Source organism: Cololabis saira, chromosome 10 (assembly GCF_033807715.1).
Source record: "Cololabis saira isolate AMF1-May2022 chromosome 10, fColSai1.1, whole genome shotgun sequence".
Classification (NCBI taxonomy): Eukaryota; Metazoa; Chordata; class Actinopteri; order Beloniformes; family Belonidae; genus Cololabis; species Cololabis saira.
Genome location: NC_084596.1, coordinates 11,318,901 through 11,340,337, shown reverse-complemented (window position 1 = coordinate 11,340,337; position 21,437 = coordinate 11,318,901). Strand labels below are relative to the sequence as shown.

General features: G+C 42.4%; 1 protein-coding gene across 3 annotated transcripts in view; it reads left to right on the top strand.

The window, feature by feature from the left end:
* LOC133452412 (disco-interacting protein 2 homolog C) overlaps nt 1-21,437 on the top strand; it is a 237,252-nt gene that overhangs the window by 154,039 nt on the left and 61,776 nt on the right. For all 3 annotated transcript variants that reach the window (XM_061731689.1, XM_061731690.1, XM_061731691.1), the window contains exons 7-9: nt 3,436-3,555; nt 6,540-6,737; nt 18,083-18,174. In XM_061731689.1, coding sequence (XP_061587673.1) covers nt 3,436-3,555; nt 6,540-6,737; nt 18,083-18,174 — 410 coding nt within the window. The remainder of the gene's footprint in view (nt 1-3,435; nt 3,556-6,539; nt 6,738-18,082; nt 18,175-21,437) is intronic.

Sequence of the window (21,437 nt, the reverse complement as noted above, 5' to 3'; positions counted from 1 at the left end):
AGTTACCTGGACAGCAGGCTGGACTGGAGATGCAACACTAAGGAAGGACAGAGCAGACTTCACCTCTTAAGGAGGTTTAGGTCATTCAGCATTTACAGCAAGATGTTGAACATCTTCTATAAGTCTGTTGTGGAGAGTTCGGTCACATCTGCAGTCATCTGTTGGGTAGCAGAGACTTAAAGAAACTGAAGAAACCAATGAAGAAGGCTGATTCTGTTCTGGAGCCTCTGGACATGATTGTTGGAAGGAGGATACTTTTTCAGATCTGCTGCAACACAGACCTCTACAGGAGATCCTTCAGACCAGGAGATCCTTCAGACCTCTACAGGAGATCCTTCAGACCTCTACAGGAGATCCCTCAGACCTCTACGGGAGATCCTTCAGACCTCTACAGGAGATCCCTCAGACCTCTACGGGAGATCCTTTAGACCAGTGGTCTCCAACCTTTTCTGAACCGCGGAGCGGTTTAATGTCTGACAATATTTTCACGGCCCAATCTAAACGTGTAGCTGATAAAAACTAAATAAAATGACAAGATCGGCATTAAAAACTGTGGTATTTTCTCTATAGTAATAATAATAATGAATAATAATAATAAAACATAATTTTCGATAAAATAAAATAATGGAAATTGTAAATTACCTTTAATATGAGTATTTCTATGTGTTTTTATGTTTTTATGTCTCATTAACGTTATTTAAAGCCAGGCTTTTATTTTATTTATTAAGGAGACCGATATTTAGTGCTTTTATTTTGAAGGCGTCTCGCCGAGACCTTGTAAACATCCGGTGCTTCGGACTTTAAAGGTAAAAGTTTAACGGCAGTAGAAAGTGTCTGAAAGACTAAACGAGTGTCTTTAATGCTAAAGTGGTGCCTAACTGACACAAAAAGCACCTGGCTGATAAGGATTTGTTTTATTTGCAAATGTTATGCCGTATTTATGTCCATATTGAGTTTGGCTGTCATGGTTACTCATGTATTGTGGTTAATGGTTGGCCTGATTTATGGTTCCGCGTTATATCGACGGCGTAGCGTACGGCGTCGCCGCGCACCCTACGCCGTAGGCCTGCGTAGGTGTAACGCGGAACCATAAAACCGCCTGTCTAGCTGTTATGACCGAACGAGCAGCTGCGTCGGTCTGTATTTAAGTTAAATTAAACTTATAAGAATGTAGAAAGACCAACTCTATTTTATTTTATTCCTTTATAGCTCTGACAGTGTGTTTGCAGTGTATTTATTTTACATCCAAGGAATACAAACATTGTGAACCATCAGTTTGAGAGTCATCCATCATCAGTCGGGGCTATAGAAATAATTTTTTTGTCTCTGTGCGGCCCGGTACCAGATGACCGACGGCCCGGTACCGGGCCGGGGCCCGGGGGTTGGGGACCACTGCCTCAGACCTCTACGGGAGATCCTTCAGATCTCTACGGGAGATCCTTCAGACCTCTACAAGAGATCCCTCAGACCTCTACAGGAAATCCTCCAGACGTCTACAGAAGACTCTTCCTGTCCACAGCAATAAACCTCTACAGTGAATCTCTGAAGAGACTTAAATGACAACTGGAACAATGAATTTGCCTTCAGAGATGATTCAAGTGTTTTTGAAGTGGATTAAGTGTAGATGCTGAGAACGTGAACATCTGACAGACAAGTTAACCGTCTATCAGCGAGCCTCCGGGAATTCAACCAATCAGAGAAGACTTGAGCTAAAACAGCTTGCTTTAAGCACAAGTTTATAAACTTATCCTGGGCCAGTTTTTACAGAAACTTTAAATGTAACGACTTTCTTTTTCATACCTACTTGTGTAATCTTATTTCCATTAATCAAGCCAACAAATGACGGCAGCGAAATGTGACATTTCTCTTGATCCAAAGTCTATGATTCAGCCGGTTTTCTTTTAATTTAGTCGTGCTCAGGTTTGGCTCCGTCTGAAGTCATCCATCACCGGGAAAAGATGACTCCACACACGTCTGCCGGGGCATCGGAGATGAATAAGGAAGGCGGTTCGCTTGTTCATGGTTTAATAATTTCTCCTCTGGAGGGACCTGACGCTGCGGCAGACGGAGCCGTTCATCAGCCGCCGCGATCGATGCCTGCGTGCACCGAGACGTTGAACGCCGCTCACGGCGAAGCAGCTTGACGGATCTGCTGCCAGCGTTTCCTTACAGATGGGGCTTTATCGGTTGTGTGCGGCTGAAAGAGACAAACCTGAGAGGATTTCATCAGAATTACAAGCTCTGTGTCGTGTTTCTGTCATAAAAGATGAGCTCCAGTTAAACCAGTTTAGATCATGAAGTGTTTGCTTTGGCTTTCGGAGGATTTAACCTTTATCTCCACGTGTGGGAGCTGATTTCTCATCTCAGACGGTTTCCCACCACGCGCCGCTTGTTGCAGTCGATTTGCTGTTTATTTTTTGTTACGTAGCCGACGCTTGGATGCTCAAACAGATGCTCAGCTTTTAAACAGCCAGAGTTGCTTCTCATCTTTCAGGGTATATTTGGTCGCGTGGCTGCTGTTGAAGCATCGATCACTTCAGGTCCAGTTGGGTCCAAAACACTTCACATGAAGACTTTTCAGCTGCTGAAAATTGGAGATAATTTGCTTAAAATGACGTGAATCTTCTTAAAACAAAGCTGAGAGTCGTATCTTTGATCTGCTCGACCGAACCTTCGCAGATCCTCCGATCCTTTAGCTTATCCTTCGGCCTCTTTCGGTCTTGTTCAGAGTTTCTTACTTTGAATAAAAGACTTAAAAGTGTTTGAAAAATTGCAAGTAACCTAAAGACTGATCAAAGTTTCTGCACAAACTGTTTAAAGGCCTTTATTTTACACAGTAGTGCGCGTTAAACTGACCGAACTACGTTGTCTCCCAGGACATCCGTCACTGCGTGTTTCATGCCGTCTTTCCCCGTGAAATCAACTTTTTCAAAGACAACTTTGATCTTTCTTTCAGCTCATTTCATCAGGTCTTCTAATCTGGACGAGAACGCTGCACAAAGATGAGCACGAACCTTTTACACCAAGTTTTATTTTGAGTAAGAAGCAGATTTTTACGCTCGCTGTGTTGACGTTGAAGACATTTGAGAGCAGGCGCTGCTTCTCTTCTTTGCAGTCTTAAAGGTGAATAAGATTTCATGCATAGAAAAGTTTTAGTCAAGTTTTTTAACTAAAATATAAAGAGAAAGAAAAAAACAGAACAAAACACAGCTTTGCACTTAAGAATATTAAAGTTAAACGAACCAAGTGCTGACCCTTGCCGTTTCCCTGTGGTATCGTTGTGATGAGACCTCCACGCCTGCAGGGGGACCCATCCAGCTGAAGCTCCTTCATGCTGCTTTAAAGTTATTTTCATTTTATTTAACCTTAATTATTATATATATATATATATATATATATTGTTTCTATAAAGATATGTCTTGGGTTGTTTTTCAGGCGTTCCCGTCAGCAGCAGAGTTTCTGCCAAAATCCAGCAGCTGGTCAACACGCTGAAGAGACCCAAGCGGCCGCCGTTAAGAGAGTTCTTCGTCGACGACTTTGAGGAGCTGCTGGAGGGTAAAAACCATGGATTTATACTCAAAAAAACAACTGGACATGTATGCCTTATTTTTTTTTTGCCAAGAATCTAATTCCAGAATCAGAATAAAATGATCCGTAAGAGCTGGTGAGACACCAGTTATATTTATTTTAATTTTACAGGGAGTGTTTTAAAGCCTTTCTCTGAGAGCTGAGACACTTGTGAGATTATCTAACATAATTAATATATTCCTCTCCTACAAACTTGGTTCCGTCCTGACGGCCGCGACAAAGACTAGCCAGTGAATATTTCCTTGTTTTCAGCATCAAAAGCCGCGGAGCCACAAAATAATCCGTAATTTAAACGTGAATAGCAAATGTTAAAGTTTCAGCTTGGCTGGAGTGTGTCGTTAAAAGTCATCCCCACGCTACTGTCCTTTATAGAAATATGTTTTATGAGGGATTTATTTATTTCTCATGCAAACTAATTATTTAATTAGTAAAATACAGTGTATTGTAAATTTTTCTTTCATAATATAATATGTGCCTCAAACATAATGATGGTTTTTGACAACAAACTGATTGTAGTTTTGTTTTAAAAATGACATAAAAAAACACCTTCTGACCAGAAAGTTAATACTTATAGTGCTTATAAAACATGAAATAAACTCAGAAAATGACAAAGTCGTGACTGGTCTGTCCGGCAGAGGGATGATGGGAAATATGGGTGCTAGTAATCATTATATACACATACACGTTAACTATCTATTAAAGAAAAACAATAAACAGCCACAGAAATCACTCAAAACTGACAAAAGTAACAATAAATGATCATTTAATGGAATTGTTTTAAGTAAAAATAAAACTTAGAAAGAGACCATCCTGCATGAATCACTTGGAATCCCCGGAAGAGATGTAGAAGACTGTTTCCATGGTGACGTGTTAAAGGAGGGTGTCATTCTGTCCACCACTCTGGACCAGGAGACACAGGAGACGTCCGAGGAGATCAGGAAGAAGCTTCCAGACAAACATGTTGAAGCTGATCCAGGTCCGTCTCCGAGGACCTGGATGCTCCTGACCCTACAGTTGGAGGTTTAATTCAGAGGTTTAGGGCCAATCCCAATACACCCCCTTCTTTCTACCACTAGCCCTAAAAATGAAGCCACAAGGGGTAGGGCTTTGTAATCTTCCCTAGGGATTGAGACACCACTTGCTACGTCACTGTGTGGTTTACGTTCGGGTACGTAAGCGACTGCGTAGCTACGTTTGCACAAACGTCACACCATATCAGGAAGCCCAGAGATAAAAGCTGTTTTAATTTCCGCTGTAGCGCTGTTAATATGCCACTTTATTAAGTTTTAATATTTTTTCAGGCATAAAAGTAAACGTTAAGATCCCCAACCTGGGCTCAGTTTATCCAAATATCCTGTTAAGAAATTTGATCTGATGTTTTCGGTGATGAGAAGAGCCGCCGGCGATTTATGGTTCCGCGTTAAATCGATGCAGAGCCTACGGCGTACAGCGTAACCTACGCCGTAGGCTCTGCGTTGGTGTAACGCGGAACCATAAATCAGCCTTTATTCTGGCGAGATCTGAAGATACAACGCAACAACGACCAAGCGAGTGATTATGTACATTCACTGAGTGAATATTATGAAAGTAAAATAAATATTTCTCGTTAGAAATGTAATCAAAACAGATTTTTATGCAGAAACTAACTCAAAATATTGATTTTATTCACTAAAAATTAGAAATGTCCGCCATGTTTTTTGGTTTGATTCAGTCTGCAAATGATGACGTAAAGCATTCTGGGAAATTTTTCTGGCCCTCGGTCGAGAAGTCAGCATCTGAAATCCCTCGCTCTGAAGGGCTAGATTCATACCCCCTACCCCTCGTTATCCCCACTACCCCTACATGCAAAGAGGAATTGGGACACCACTACCCTCACGTGCAAAATGTAGGGGTAGGACTGTAAAGTAGGGCTTGGGGGGGATTGGGACTGGCCCTTAGGCTCTACAGGAGTGAAGACATCCTCCCTGGACACAAAAGGACAACCGATGACAAACTGAAGAGACAGATAATGAAGCATCATGGGAGTTTTCAGCAAATGCTCCTTAAACGGGACAAAAAAACAGACTTTATTTCCAGCTGCAAATATCACTTTCATGCTTTTTATTTTGAGGATATTAAGAGATTAAGAGACATTCAGACAATCTGTCTAAAAGCTGTTGAGTTGGTGGTAAAAACGTCAGGCTGGGCAGTAAAACGCCTTTAAATTATTTCCGTTTTACTGAGCCGTTTTCCCCTAAAATGGAATTAGACATGGTTCAAGTTACAGATAAAGATGTGTTTTGATTAATAACTGCCCGTTTTATTAGTCCGCGTCTCCGTGCACTCTGTTCTCTGTCTTGCACTGAAGATATAAATCTTTAAAACAAAAAAAACGGCTCACAATCCTGGGAAAAGCTTTCATGAAGACGCTCTCGGACCTGGAGTCTGAAAGTTTGTCCGTTTGCTGCAGGAGTTATTCAATTCAATTTTATTTATATAGCGTCTATTACAACAGAAGTTGTCTCTAGGATCTTCCCAGATACCAGAACATAAACCCCCGAGCAATTATTACATAAACATAACGTAATCAATTGCAGGTAAAAACTCTTCCCTTTAGGAGGGAAGAAACCTTGACCAGGACCTGGATCTTAAGGGGGGACACTCCTGCCGAATTATCCTGTCAGATAATTATCAAGTCAGATGTCAAGACGCTTTTCCTGGTTCCTGCTGAGAGGGAACTGATTTGGAGCTGAACAGCGACGTCTTGGATCCACTAAACCATCACCACTTTGTGTTTACAGCTTTGCTTTGAAGCTCAGTGACGTCAGCCGAGTTTTACGAGCCAGATTTATTCATCTAGAAGGTGTCAGAAAGACGTCACAACACCACCAGATGTGGCGGGGGGAGATATATACGAGGCAAATCTGAACCGTCTTCCCCCCGTTTGTTTGCTCTCTGTCTCCCCCCTCCAGTCCAGCAGCCGGACCCCAACCAGCCCAAGGCGGAGGGCGCCCCGATGGCGACCATGCGGGGGGAGCAGCTGGGCGTGGTGACCAACTGGCCCCCGTCCCTGGAGGCGGCCCTGCAGAGGTGGGGCACCATCTCCCCGAAGGCCCCCTGCCTGACCACCATGGACACCAACGGCAAGCCGCTCTACGTGCTCACCTACGGTGAGTACCCACAATCCTCCGGGGCCTCCCGGCGGGGCTGGAACCAAGAGAGAGAGAGCTGGTCTGTTGCAAACTACCAGAATGACTGCGTTTACATTTAGTCAATAACCCTTTTAAAACCTGAATATTGGCAATAACCCGAATTTGCACGGCCATGTAAACAACAATAATCCCTTTGAATAACCCGAATTTGCTCATATTCTGGTTTTTAAAAACCTGAATATGACCCCTGGGTTAATCCTTTTAAAACCTGAATATTGGGTCATGTAAACGCCTAACGGAATATCTCCATCAAACGGAACATGAATTTGTTGTCTGTGCATGCTCTGTTCGCAAGGAATCCTGGTCTTTTGAGTCCAGGAAGTTCTTATAAACACGGAGAAACGCAAGACCAGGAGGAGACTAATCCCTTCATCAATGTAATGAAGGATATGAACATTTCTGCATTTGTAGACAGTAGAAAGTACCGGGATAGAAGATTTACAAGAAGGTGAGCGAAAAGTTGCGCGAAGCAGCATTTGTTTTGAATTTGGATACAGGAAGAAGAAGCGGAAATTATGATAATTGCGTCATCACGTTCTCTGCGCGTCGCTGGTTTGATCGGGATATCCCGAATGATTAATTACCATGTAAACGGAATATTCCGAATGTTTCAGTAACCGGAATATTAGCAATAACCCGATTTTTGACTGCATGTAAACGTAGTCAATGACATCCGGTACCGGTATCTTGAGGCTTTCGGTTTATAAAAAGTAAATTTCAGAGACGTTAGTGATGAATATCAGACTGTGGAAAGGAATATTAATGTTGCACTAATACGTAACATCGACTCAGACTCAGACTCCTTTTCCACCAAACCGGTTCCAGAGCTGGTTCTAGTTCACAACTCGTTCAACTTATTAGTTAGTTAGTTAATATTTATTTCGGTCAATCACAAACATAAAAATCAACAAACAAGATAACACAGGTTTTTCCCTGGTCAACATTGTGATTATTTTGACCAAAAAGGTCTGGGCTTGAAGCATAAAGCTTATCTTTCCCACCTTTTAACAGAATAGAATATACAAAAAGAACAAATGAAGTGTCATAAGTCTACACAAAAGAATAATAATAATAATAATAATAATAATAATAATAATAATAATAATAATAATAATAATAATAATAATAATAATAATAATAATAATAATAATGATGATAGCTCTGAGAACCAGGGAACCAGCTGAGAACCGGTTTGTTTTTCCACAGCTCGGGTGCTGAGGGGAGCTATACAGAAGAGTATTAGGGCCATGCAGGAGTAAAAATATTTGAGAGGGGAAGATTTTTTTTATTGTGCACCTCGAGAAAAAAGTGGAAATGTCGAGAATAATGTTGAAATACAATTTCAAGAAAAAAGTTGAAATGTCGAGATTAATATTTAAATAAAATTTCAAGAATAAAGTCAAAATTTCGAGAATAAAGTTGAAATACAATTTTGTGAATAAAGTTGGCCCATCAAATCCAGTTAGGAGAGCAACTGACAGCTCTGCAGCAGCAGCCGTAACTAACTAACTAACTTACTACATCCTTGGAGTGGAACATTAAGGGTACGTTTCTGAAGTTATGCCACTGCATATGTGTGATATGTGTTTCAAATCAATATCGTGAAGCCAATTCTTGTAATCTGAACCTTGTTGTTCAACTTTATTCACGAAATTTTGACTTTTTTCTCAACATTTCGCCTTTTTTCTCGAAGTGCATGATGAAAAAGAAATCTTCCTCCTCCAAAATATTATTTTTATTTTTCTCCTGCCTGGTCCTAATACTCTTCCGTAGGAGCTACGTCATTACGTCACTGCAAACGTCAGTTCCGTCGCTGCGTTTGCGTTGGTGCGTAGCAGCAACTAAGGACGACCTCGTGGTTGTACAGCTGCTGCTTCTGACTTTCGGCAGATTCATCTCTGAAAGACAGGTTGTCTCCTCCTCAGACCACTGCTGCTTTGCTGCATCCATATTAATTCTTATTTGAAAATGTCTCCGTCTCCCAGTCTTGCTGTCGCCGTTGGTCTGAATAACTCCACCAGTTTGGTGTAAAAGGGGTAACAGAGAACAGAACTCCCCTCATGAGAAACGGCTCACTCACCTTTCAGAATATGATGTAAACATCGTCTAAAACACAGATCTGCATTAACTGATACCTGCCAGGCGTCAGCGACTTCAGCTGAATCCCATCATGCCCTTCGTCCCCGTTTCAGCACCACGCTCTGAAAAAGTCTGCTTGTTGGAAGGAGTTCCTCTGTTCCGCAGCTCGAGGCTGCAGATTTATTTATCCGACAAACAACGGCGGAGAGCAAAGCTCCAGGTCTGGAGGGTGTAAATTAAAGAGGTTTAGCTGCCGTGAACAGAGCTGCCTCCCTCAGGTCCTGATGCGTTCGGAGCTGCTCCTCCCGGCTCAGCGGCGGGGAGAATAAAATCATCCTGAGAGGACGAAACTATCCTGAGAGGAACTCTGACGCAACACAACACAGGCAGCGAGTCTCGCTAACACAAATGAAAATATTGTGAAGAGAATAAATCTCCAGCTCCGTCCTCGACTGTTATACAACATCAGAAGTAGCTCTTTTTCTTAGGATCTTTGGCCGCTTTGCACACTTTTCAACTATCATTGCATTTAATTGATGCTGAGACCGGGAAGTCTTTTAATATTTTACCAGGTGTTCAGTAGAAAGACACGTTTGCCCCTTTTACTTACCATATTTTGCAGACCATCAGGCGCAATATCAATGAACGGGTCTATTTCATACATAAGGTGCACGATAAAACATGTATAAAGGGAAACAAAACAGTCTGGTAAGTTGAACTTTATTTAACTTGTCCACAATAACTCAGAATATCGTTCAGTTGTGACTAAAACAGAAAAATACATTTTAAATTCTTCCAAAAACTCACTAATAAAAAGTAGAGGAGGTAAGAGTCCTGTTCTCTGATTGGTTCATCGTTGTTTGCGATAGCGGCACCTGAAGTTGGTGTGAAGTTGGAACAACGTTGTATTCCAACATTTGATTATAATTGATTATGATACAGATTTGAAAACTGGGTTTACACTAAAAACGTTGGCTTGACGTCTAATTACAGAAAGGTAACGTGGACTAGATGTTGGATGAAGGTTGCTTGCAGCTACATAATTAGTTATCTAACGATGTCTGACGTTGCAACCGTATCCAACCAAGGACCGACTTTAACGTGTCTGAACGGTCCGAACATCAGTCAAGCGAAGCGGCTTTGTCGCGACCAAAGTCACTAAAACATGTTGACAGATTTTTGAGTTTAGTGTACCACATACCACACCTGGTTCCAGGTCAGTAAACACAACAACATTCGGGAGAGAAGGCTTCAAGCCGCGAGCCGCTCTTGAAATGATGTCACATCCTGACTCAGACGTCTGACTCCAACCCCCGACCAATCGGTGGCCTGTAGTGTGATGACATCACAGCCCGACTCAGCCACTTAGAACCTCTGCAGAGTAAAAACAGAAAAGTATCTACTCGGCACGTTAGACCCCTAGTGGGAAAGAACCAAACTGAGTCGAGTCGAGTCAGGCTGAGTAGGTGCTGGTGGAAAAGTGCCATTAGATTTCTTGTAAACCAGATTCTGAGCACATAATTGTAGTTTGTAAGTGGTTGACAGTAGGGCTGGGTATCGATTCAAATGTCAAGAATCGATTCGATTCCGATTCTTAATATTCAGAATCGATTATCATGATTCGATATTGATTTGGCTTAGTGTTATTTAAAATGTTTTTTGAGCTGTTGCCTGAATTATATGACTGTAAAATAACTAGTGAAATAATAATTTCACAATAATTATTGTGAAATAACTAAGAAATAATAAATAACTCAAAAAGGCCTTTCAATATCCATTTAAAGTGCAAAAAAGAAAGAAATTGCAACAGTTCATGCAGTAAACAAATCATTTTAGCTTATCTAATTTATTCTGTCACCACGCACACATATTGCCATGAAGAACCTGGCATTTTTTCAGAAGTGTCATGACAAACTGTGTGTCCGACTACTGGGATTAAAGTTCACCTGGCGAAAATGATGGAAAAAAATAAATAAATAAAAAAAAAAATAATCGATCTATAGACATAAGAATCGATTTTTAGGAATTAATAGGAGAATCGATTTAGAATCGGAAAATCAACACAGGCCTAGTTGACAGGTAGATATTTTTGATTTCTTGTCTTGAAATGTCAGATACTGGACCTCGGTTGGGCTGGGGGGACAGTGGCGGAGAATGTCCCTTATTTTTAAATCCAGAACTTGACAGGTCTGACCGAAGGGTCAACGGGAGAATTCAGACGAATGAGGCGAGCTCAACGACGCATGCACTCGTAGTTATCAGAGAGAGTGCGGTGAGCAGGCGGCGGCGGCGTATCAGAGCAGCATCAGCTCTTCTCTAACAGGCTGATCAGACCGGCGTGAGGAGAGAGCCGCGGTGATGAGGCGATGCTCAGCGGACTGTGAAATGTCTGCAGCCAGAACACGGCGAGCTGTAGTGTGTGTGTGTGTGTGTGTGTGTGTGTGTGTGTGTGTGTGTGTGTGTGTGTGTGTGTGTGTGTGTGTGTGTGTGTGTGTGTGTGTGTGTGTGTGTGTGTGTGTGTGTGTGTGTGTGTGTGTGTAGTGCTGAATCTCAATCTCAGCCTCTCTTGGCCTCCGTATCCATCTCTTCTTTATCTCTCGTTCTTGCTGCGTCCCGTCTTTGATGTCGACCCACAAAGAGCAGCTTGTCTGGTTTCTCCCCGTCGAGCCGTTCCCCCCCCGTTACCCCCGTCCCCCCAGCGGGCCCCGGCGGTTATCTGATGGCCGGCTGAGGAGCCTCAGACGTCTGCGGAGCATGTGGTCGACGCTGCTGCTTGTTCTGCTTGTGTTTAACGTGTTTTGATGTGCTGCTTCGATTGCGTCCATCTGCTCTCGTTTGACCTCCGTAAACTCCAGTTCAGCATACGCTGGATTTCTGCGGCGAGATCGAAGCCTGGGATTCTCAACCGGGGGTCCGCGGGCCCCTAGTGGTCCGTGGTGTAGGTGCAAGGGGTCATAAAATAAAATAAAATATAGATTTTTTTAAGGATCCTCTGACATTTATATGTGACCGAGACCTTTATCTACCTAAACTACTTCTTTTACTCTTTAGAATCTTGCACCCGTTTGCTTTGTTGAAGTTACTGTACGGCATTGTTGGTACAAATGTAACCCGATCTGCAACCTTTTTAAATCATGAGCCCGCTCATTAACTTGCAAAGTTCAGGTTGAGGCTTGAAATTGACCCTTCGTCAGTCTTCTGGTTGGTCCCTGACACCAATCCGAAACACCATCCATCGTTGCTCCATCCGGGTCAGAATATCTGTTTGGACCAAACAGCCGTCTCTCTCCTTCACATCAATGGAAAAAGTGTAGTTTTTACTTCGTGTTGTATCAACTGGATTATTTTTATAAACTTTTTTATTAGTAAAATGGACACTTCTGAGCACACTGCACACAGTATAGCGAGGGTGAAGCGTATTTTTATCCCCAAACTGGCAGAAATCTGATCCGTACTTCCAAAACAAAGTCGGCTCGGCAGCAGCTACAACCCAGAGCTACAACCGTGAAACCCTTTTATTTATTTATCTTAAAATGGTTAAGCGGTTGTAAAAGTGACCCCCGCTACCCAGAGAGAATCACAGGAATACATGTCATCCCTAAACTAACGGTAAATTTAGATGAAGCTATGTGGAAACCTTCCACCGTGCTATCAGCTAAACCAGGGGTCGGCAACCTGCATCTCCAGAGCCGCATGTGGCTCTAGTGGCTCCTGGAGCTTTTTCAAAAATGTTTGACCTTTTTTTTCCTTTTTTCTTCTTTTTTTCCTTTTCTCAACATTTCAATTTTTTTCTCGAAATTTTGACTTTTTTCTCGACATTTTGACTTTTTTCGCGAAATTTTGACTATTTCCTCAACATTTCGACTTTTTTCTCGACATTTCGACTTTTTCCTCAAAATTTTGTTTTTCTAAACATTTCAACTTTTTTCTCAACATTTTTACTTTTTTTCTAGACATTTCGACTTTTGTCTCGAAGCGCATAATTAAAAAAAAATCTTCCCCCAGTTATAACTAACATAGAAACATGCAGCATGTGTTGCCTTCATTCTAAGGCTTATACAAGACTTTTATTTTTTTGCGGCTCCAGACATATTTGTTTTTTGTGTTTTTGCTCCAATATGGCTCTTTCAACATTTTGGGTTGCCGACCCCTGAGCTAAACTCATCAAAAGATCTCGTTTTCGCTGAAAATCTCAGTTTTTTAAACTCACTCCACGGTACCTGAAGTACTTTTTATTTATATCTAGTTGCTGTTGATTTTCTTTGGTCCAATAATTAGAAATAATAGTTTTTACATGGAAGTGGACGGGAGATGACAAAGGGTTAATTACAATCCTCAGAGTTGACCAAAAATGTTCAGGGGGTCCAGGACCCCAAAAAGGACCTGATCTAAGCGCTGCCCAGCATCGTGCCGAGAGCATCAGGTCTCCTCCAGCAGAAGAGAGACCTGGTTGCTGAGTACGTTGCAATCCCGAGGCCCGTATCTATGGGCAGAAATATGTGCCACTAGAAACTGAATTTGAATAATTTATATTTGAATTTGAATTGCTCAAATTGAATAATTGCATTAAAAAACTGAATCTGAATCACATAATTTGAATTTGTATTGTTTAATTTTAATCGTTGCATTGAAAAACTGAATCTACATTCAGTTCTCACAATTCAAATTCAGTTCTTGCAATTCAATTTAAATTTTACTGTGCCAGACATCCGGGTCTTCCAGAGGAAGAGCAATCGAGTGCAGATACAAAGAATGTTTTCTCCATTCTGTGTAAAAAGTGTAGATTTATATTCAAGTTCAGCAATTCAAATTCAAATATAAATTATTCATATTCAGTTTCTAGTGGCACATATTTCTGCCCATACGTATCTTTGCTGGCGGTTCACCAGAGATGCATCTTTACAAATGTTAAGTCACTTCTTCATAATTCTCCCCAGAAACCATCACGTCCTGAATCTACAGCTCGTCCCCCTCTTCCTGTCAAAGGTCGCATGTCTACACTTCCCGTCACGGCCGTAGAGGGGATTCAAATCAAATCCTGCGAGACTCGGAGCACAAAGAGCTGCTACAATAATCCTCAATGGCCGATTTAAGCAGCGGCTCCATAGAAAGAGCTCCTGCCTCGGAGGAGTCGTGGGGGGGCGGCTGTTTGATTCTGTGGCGTCTGCCTGCAGGAATCCTCCCGTCCGCCGGTCGGAGGAGGATGAAAGAGGTCCAGCTGTACGCCGTTACGGACCCGCTGAGCCGAAATCAGACGATGTTAGAAGTCATCGTAGGTCTGAACATGTTTTCCTGAAGCCACAACTGCTTTTTTTATGGGTATTTCTGCTGTTTTATGGCGATAAAGTGAAGTTCGTGAGATGATTGACTCCAGATCCTGCAGGGGGGGTTCGAGGTCTGAGGAGTCGAAAAGGGGAGAAAGTACTTCAGAGGAATCATCTGGCTCCGACGCGCCGCCGGGCCCGGTTCAGATGGACGCGTTAAAAATAGCTCTGAAAGGTTTGAATCATGACCGAGACCTGAGCTCGGCTCCGACTGACTCAGGTTTATAATCACATGTTTATCCCACGCATCAAAGCACCCACCGGGCCGCAGCTGCACTGTCTTTTAAATGACGGTTCGGGCCGGACCAGAGGCTTTTATCTCCCGCAGCAGGTCTGGAAACGTGGAAATATTCCCACTGTTCACAAGTGAGAGGCTGGACGGCTGTAAAGTTGACGGCCAGGAGGATGGATTATCTCCCTGCTCACAACATTTATCTGTAAATCAAAAGTTGGTTCTGCTGGTGTCATGGAACCGGACTGCATGTGGAGAACAGGACCGTGAGGTTTCTGGACAACAGTTTATTTTTATTTTTCCACTAGTACCTACTCAGCCCGACTCAACTCGACTCGCCCTTGTTTATTTTCAATACCCAGATCAAATGTACCGTATTGTCCCGAATATGAGACGACCCCGATTATAAGACGACCCCCTCTTTTTCAAGACTGAAGTTGGAAGAAAGACTTTTTGAACACCAAATTCAATTTTTATACGGAAAATAATTACAGTACATCTGAAACAAATGATTATAACAATATAACAATATATCAAGAGAAAAAGCATGTTATTTTGCCTCATTGAAATCATCATCTTAAAGTTTGCATCATAACTTCTCCTCAGCTGCCGGTTTACCTGCCGAACTTCCACCCACTTTACTCCAGATTGTCGCTACGTTTCTCCACTTTCTGTTATCTCTTCTCTTATTTTCTTCTCTTTTCTTTCTTATACTTTTTTTTATTTTGAGATGATAGATGTGCTGCTGGGTCTGTGGGTTGTGTTCGATATCGAGTTAAAAAATGAGAGTGAGAGAAGCTTCAAGCGGCGACGCTTTTTAATGTTTTTAGTTTGTCTCGGCGCTGCTGAAAAGTCAGCTGGAGCCGTGAGCAGCTATGAAGTGACAGAGCTCCTGGTAGATCTGGTCGTTCCTTATCGCCCGTCTAGATCCTTTTTAATTCTCTCCTCAGCACCAGGTTTATGAACATCTGCACCTCATATCAGAGTTGGATCACCAAACAGACTTCTGCAGCCGTTGCTGCTCGAATAAAATGAACAAGAAGCCGCGAGTCGCTCTTGCGCTGATTTCCTCCTCCTGATTCCGACTCAGCCGCTTAGAACCTCGGCAGAATAGTTACAGAAAAAGTATCTACTCGGCACGTTAGACCCCTAGTGGAAAAGAACCAAGTCGGGCTGAGTAGGTACTAGTGGAAAAGCGCCATTAGTTACAGGTACAACAGTCGACTTATCAGTACAAGCCGATTACCAGGAATAAAGATTTGAGAGATGATCAAAGCTTCAGTAGATTTAATTAAACATTTGCAAGTGCAGGTCCTTAAAAAGTCTTAAAAAGTCTTAAATTAAATTTTCCTAAAATAAGGCTTCTAAATATCTTAATTTGTCTTAAATCTCAATCCAAGGGTCCACATTTTTTTAGGGGATTTATCCGGTCATCATCAAAAAGTTTTCTTAAACTTTGAAAAAGGAAAAGTTTATTTCATCGTTTTGAGGAGAAATAAATCTGTTTACCGGTTGTTTGGCGCGTCAGTCAGTGTTGCCAGGTTGAGCGGGTTTCCTCCCAATTGGGCTGAAAATTACAGGACTGGGCGGGTTGATCAAATTTGGGCTGCTTTTCCTGGTTTTTACAAAATATTTAGGAGAAATTATTAACAAAAAAGTTTCCATTATTGCAGAGAAAAGTAGAAACGTACACAATCAACTCACTGATATTTTATTTGGTTTAATCTACTCAAATCATGTAAATCACTAGTTGATTATCAGATATCGGTAGTTTCCAGCTCCGTAGACAAACACAGGAAACTCCTGATCTCTCATCGGGTTCATCCGGTTTACGCCCCTAAAAATAATTTCAAATGTGTTCAGGGTACTTTTTTTGTTTTTGTTTTTGTAGCAAGCTGTAAAAAATATATTTATTTGTTGTTGTAAAGTTGGACGGAGATCAGTAGTGACTCCTAGTGGTCGGTTAAGGAACTGCATGTTCTGGGGAGTTTGCAGTGACATCTGTTTCAGAAGATGGATTCAGGCGGTAAAGTAGAGCAGAAGTCGGCTGAATAAAGTCTGCAGTGTCCGGTTGGTTAAATGTGGATCTTTCTAGGAAGAAGATGTTAAGAAGTGAAGATCGAGCTCCACTGGGATGCTCTCTGGCGGTCGCCGTGGTAACAGGTTACACCAGACTGCTGCTGAGATGTGATGTTTTTCTTACAACAATTAAAACACAAAAGGATATAAAAAAACAACAAAAAAAAGCCCTAATGTTCAAAGCTACAATCAGATGTTGCCTCAGTTTGCGGTCTGTTTTCCTCGGGGAATTCTGAAGCTCTCGCTCAGCTCTGGCGAACAACGGAGGAAGGAAAAAAGATGCTTATTTTGCACGGATGGCAATAAGGAATTCACGCCGGCTTGCTCATGCATAATATCTCCGTCTGTCAGTCTGAATTAGGGGGGTGGGGGGGTAAGAAGAAGGGAGGAAATTGATTCTTTTGTCTTGCGGTGCGGCGGTAATGAACAGAGCCGACTCCAGCGGGCCGCCAGGATGGAACTGATCACAAAGATACGACCATATTCATTAACTTCCTACGTCCTGGAAGGTGTTTGATGTGATTTCTGAGGAACCGTCCGCGATGTGGAAACAATCCTGGGTCTGTTTCTCTGTCAGAAGAGCTGAAGGTTTGTTGTTTATGGCTGCGAGTGAGAAGAGAGACGCCTAAACACAACCATCAGGACGCCAAACATCTGTGTAATTGTTCACTGGCCAGGGAGGCCGCGGGTCCTTAAAGAGATTAAATTCAACTCTTGCTAAAATAAGGCCTTTAAATGTCTTAATTTGTCTTAAATCTCAATCAAAGGGTCTTAATTTTAGAGGGAATGTATCCAGTCATCATTTTCCAGGCTTGTCCTGGTTTTTACTAAATATTTAGGAGAAATTATTAACAAAAAAGTTGCCATTATGGCAGAGAAAATTAGAAATGTAAACAATGAACTCACTGATATTATATTTGCTTTAATCTACTCAATTTAATTGTAGTATTTAATTTAACTTTTTTTGAGCTATTTAGTGGTGTTGTGAAGCTTGAAATTTATTAGGCATTTAATCATTTATGTTTGATTCGGGCTGTTTTTTTTCATTATTTCGGTGACTTTTACATCGTGTTTGGGCTGGAACCTGTCAGATCTGGCAACCTCGACCTCAGCGCTGGATTTCTTAGTGACTTGTCTTTTTGGTCTTAAATTTAATTTGAAAATGGTATTAAAAAGTCTTAAATTTACCTCGGTCAAACCTGTGGACATCCTGCTGGCTTGTTCTCCGACTTCCTCTGATGCGTTGTGGTTTCGTCTGACTGTGAAGTTTCACTCTACATGGACTCGTTTGTCGCAGCCTCCTCAGTTTGCTGTGGGCTGTAAAATCTGAGCGATGGTCTCTGAAAACCTCCACCACGTGGCGAAGCACACGAAAGGTCAGACGGGGTCGAAACACCCAGCCTCCTGTCAGTTCTGTAACGTCTCACATGTGTGCAGTCCTGATGTCATCGGCGGCTCTTTCATGTTTTTATCGCCGTGAAAAACAAATTGCGTGACGATCCGTCTACGGATCCCTCGGCGGCGGCCGTCTCGGACCGTCCTGGGGACCCGAGCTCCAACCCTAACTCTTGTCTGGGTGTGTTTTGCAGGAAAACTGTGGTCCAGAAGTGTGAAGGTGGCCTACAACCTGCTGCACAAGCTGGGAACCAAACAGGAGCCGCTCGTCAGGCCTGGAGACCGGGTGAGTTGAGGGGAAACACTGGTGCACTGAGATGGAGAGAGCTAACCGGAGGGCCAGATTCAGGCCGGAGGGCCGGAATCTGGTCACGTTTTCCTCGTGGAGCAGACTGAAACTGCATTTAAATTACTAGGAATAAAGACTTGAGAGATGATCCATCAGCTGCAAGTGCAGGGAGGCCGCGGGTCCTTAAAAAGTCTTAAATTCCATTTTCCTAAAATAAGGCCTCTAAATGTCTTAATTTGTCTTAAATCTGAATACAAGAGTCTTAATTTTTGAATCCTAATTTTAGAGGGAATTTATCGAGTCATCATTAAAAAGTTTCTTTCATCGTTTTGAGGAGAATCTCCTGCGGATGTTCTAAATCTGTGTTGCCAGGTTGAGCAAGTTTCAGCCCAATTGGGCTGAAACATATATATCTGGTTTTATATCTGGTTTTAACAAAATATTTAGAAGAAATTGGCAACAAAACAGTTTCCATTATGGCAGAGAAAAGTAGAAACTCACTGATATTTTATTTGGCTTACTCTACTCAATTTAATTGTAGTCTTTATTTGGAGCTTGAACTTCTTTTGGCTATTTAGTGGTGTTGTGAAGCTTCATTTGCTTATGACTTGAAATGTATTAGGCATTTAATAATTGATGGTTTTAACATAGAGAATGTGTAATTTGGGCTGGTTTTTCATAATTTCTGCGGGTTTTACGTCGCGTTTGGGCTGGAACCTGTCAGATCTGGCAACCTTGACCTCAGCGCTGGATTTCTTAGTTGCGTAGTCTCGAGAGGAGGCAAGCAAATATGGTAAATGTCAATTTAGCGTCAAATGGCTTGAAAATTCCAGTTTCTCTGGACATTGGGTTCAAAGTGTATGACTGTCTTTTTGGTCTTAAATTTTGTTTGAAAATGGTATTAAAATGTCTGAAATTTAACCTGAAGTGGGTCAGAACATGCGTCAGGTGTCTCCATGCAGGAATGACTCAGCATAAAGGATGCATAATCATCACAAAATGATGACTAACCACTATGATTCTGAAAAACGGGTCGAGGGAAAAAGGACAGCGTCATCGACGTAGAGTGGGAGGTTCTGTCTGTTTTTGATTTGTGACCATCTGTTTTAACGGCGTTGAGCCCGAGGACGGTGGATTCCATCCATGACTTGATTTCAGAGATGCGCCGTGTTGCCTGATGGGAGTTCTGGGGACATCGTTTGAAATCAACAGAAGTTGATTTCCATCCGTCTGTGTGTGTATGCTGGTAAAGACGCCTGTCTGCGGTATTTGACCGAGTCTCTGAGGGTATTTGGACCTGTGTGCTCCGGGTGGTACCGTCTAGGGCAGTGTCTCCCAACCTGGGGTCCGGGCCCCCCCTGGGGGGGCGCCAGAGATCTCTGGGGGGGGGCGCGAAACTTTGTCTGCTTTGAGGATATGCAGTTGTAAAAATTATATTTACACATGTTAAATAAATAAAAAAATCATAATAACACAACTAATGGAATACAGTAATCCAAGTCTGTATAAACTCACTTAGAAATATATTTAGGTCATTTTAGAATACTAAGTTATTTAGCAGGATAAAAACTTTAAAACGTATTATATAATTATTCAACATTTAATCATACTACTACTCCGACAGGTTGTTAAAGGAAAAATGTTACAAATGTTCGCTCTCATATTGAGAGACATTTTTCAGAAATATTTTTATGTCCTTGCAATTATTTTTTGTGCGGATTTTAAACATTGGTGACACAAAATTAAGTGAAAAAAAAAAAACAAAGTCATATGTATAAGAGATAAGATAAGATAATCTTTTATTACTCCCTCAATGGGGAAACTCGCATGTTAGCAGCAGTAACTTAACACACACACATGCAGGGAAGGGGGTAAAAAAGTAAAAAGTAAAAAAAATATATATAATTACAGGACAGTATATACATTGCGATGGAAATAAAAGTAGTGCAAAAGAAAAAAAAAGCAGGTAGAATGTGTGTGAGGTAGACAGACAGATATTGCATAGATATTGTATACAGGGTAAACCAAAGAGAAATATATCAAAAAAACATAATTAATGTTCATTTTTTTCAATTAAAGGTTTGTAACGAATCATTATTCTTTTGGGGGGGGGGGGGCTCACTGGTCTTAGACACAAGTAGAGGGGGCTCCCAGGAAAAAAGGTTGCCGACCCCTGGTCTAGGGTACCAGGGCCGTTGCTACGGGCCATTTCATCTGCATTGCTACTATTAAGTCAGATTCATGTCTGTTGGGGGTTGGACTCCATCAGGACCTTCGTCACCAGGATTGGTCCAGATCCCACCGAGAACCAAGAGATCTGTTCCTCCTGAACCGTCCAGCTGGCCAGTCGGCCCGATTCGGTTCCTTTGATTTCCAGCGTGTAGACACAGATGAACGAACCAACTACGTAGGCGGAGTGACAACCACACAACCTCCAACAAGAACCCAGGATGGCGTGAAAGTGGAGCTGGAAACGCTTAGGAACAACTGAGGATCCGGCGTGTTTTTAGAAAATCTGACACCATTTTCGTTGATCTGCGGCTCCTGTATGAGTTATAACTCCGTTGCAATCGGCCCGGTACGTTCCGTACCGGTGGAAATGTCTGCGAGTGGGAGGGGCACCGGAACCATTTGAGGCAACCAAACCATTTATCATTCAGACCTTGTGTTACCGCCATTGTTTTCGTCTCACGACTCGTCGACTCCCGACTAGTTTCCTATCGTCTTCTGTAGCAACCGCGCCCCACAATGCAGTGTGGTCTCAAAGAGTGTTCCCAAGTGACACCACACAATTGAAGATAATTGGGACAAATTACCGGTTGCCACGAGCCTCAAATCAGGCCACGCCCCCACAATCACTCAGAATAAGACTTAGCGCTTCATTGTTTCTAATTTATCACAAACATAGTCGCTCTGCACCGGGGGAATAAATAGTTTGGCGGTTGCGGCTGACGGAAACTCAAGGCCTTCCCTGGCAGTTTGACCCTTGAAGACGCCGCGGAGGCAGCTGCTCTCACACAGCCCTTCCTCTCGCCCGTCCTCCGTGTCCTTCTTGGTATTCTAGAAATCCACGGTGCAGCTGGGTTCGATTTGGGAAAAACAAACGCTCCGCTGACGTCACCTCCCCCGGATTTTTGAGCTCCGGCCCAGAAATGCTCCGACGTGGACACGTGCTCGGTTCCTCCCCGTTTCTAAGCCGCTATAATCATCACGTCACACTCTGGGCTCCAACGCCAAGAGATGGAAAAGGTTTAGCAGCA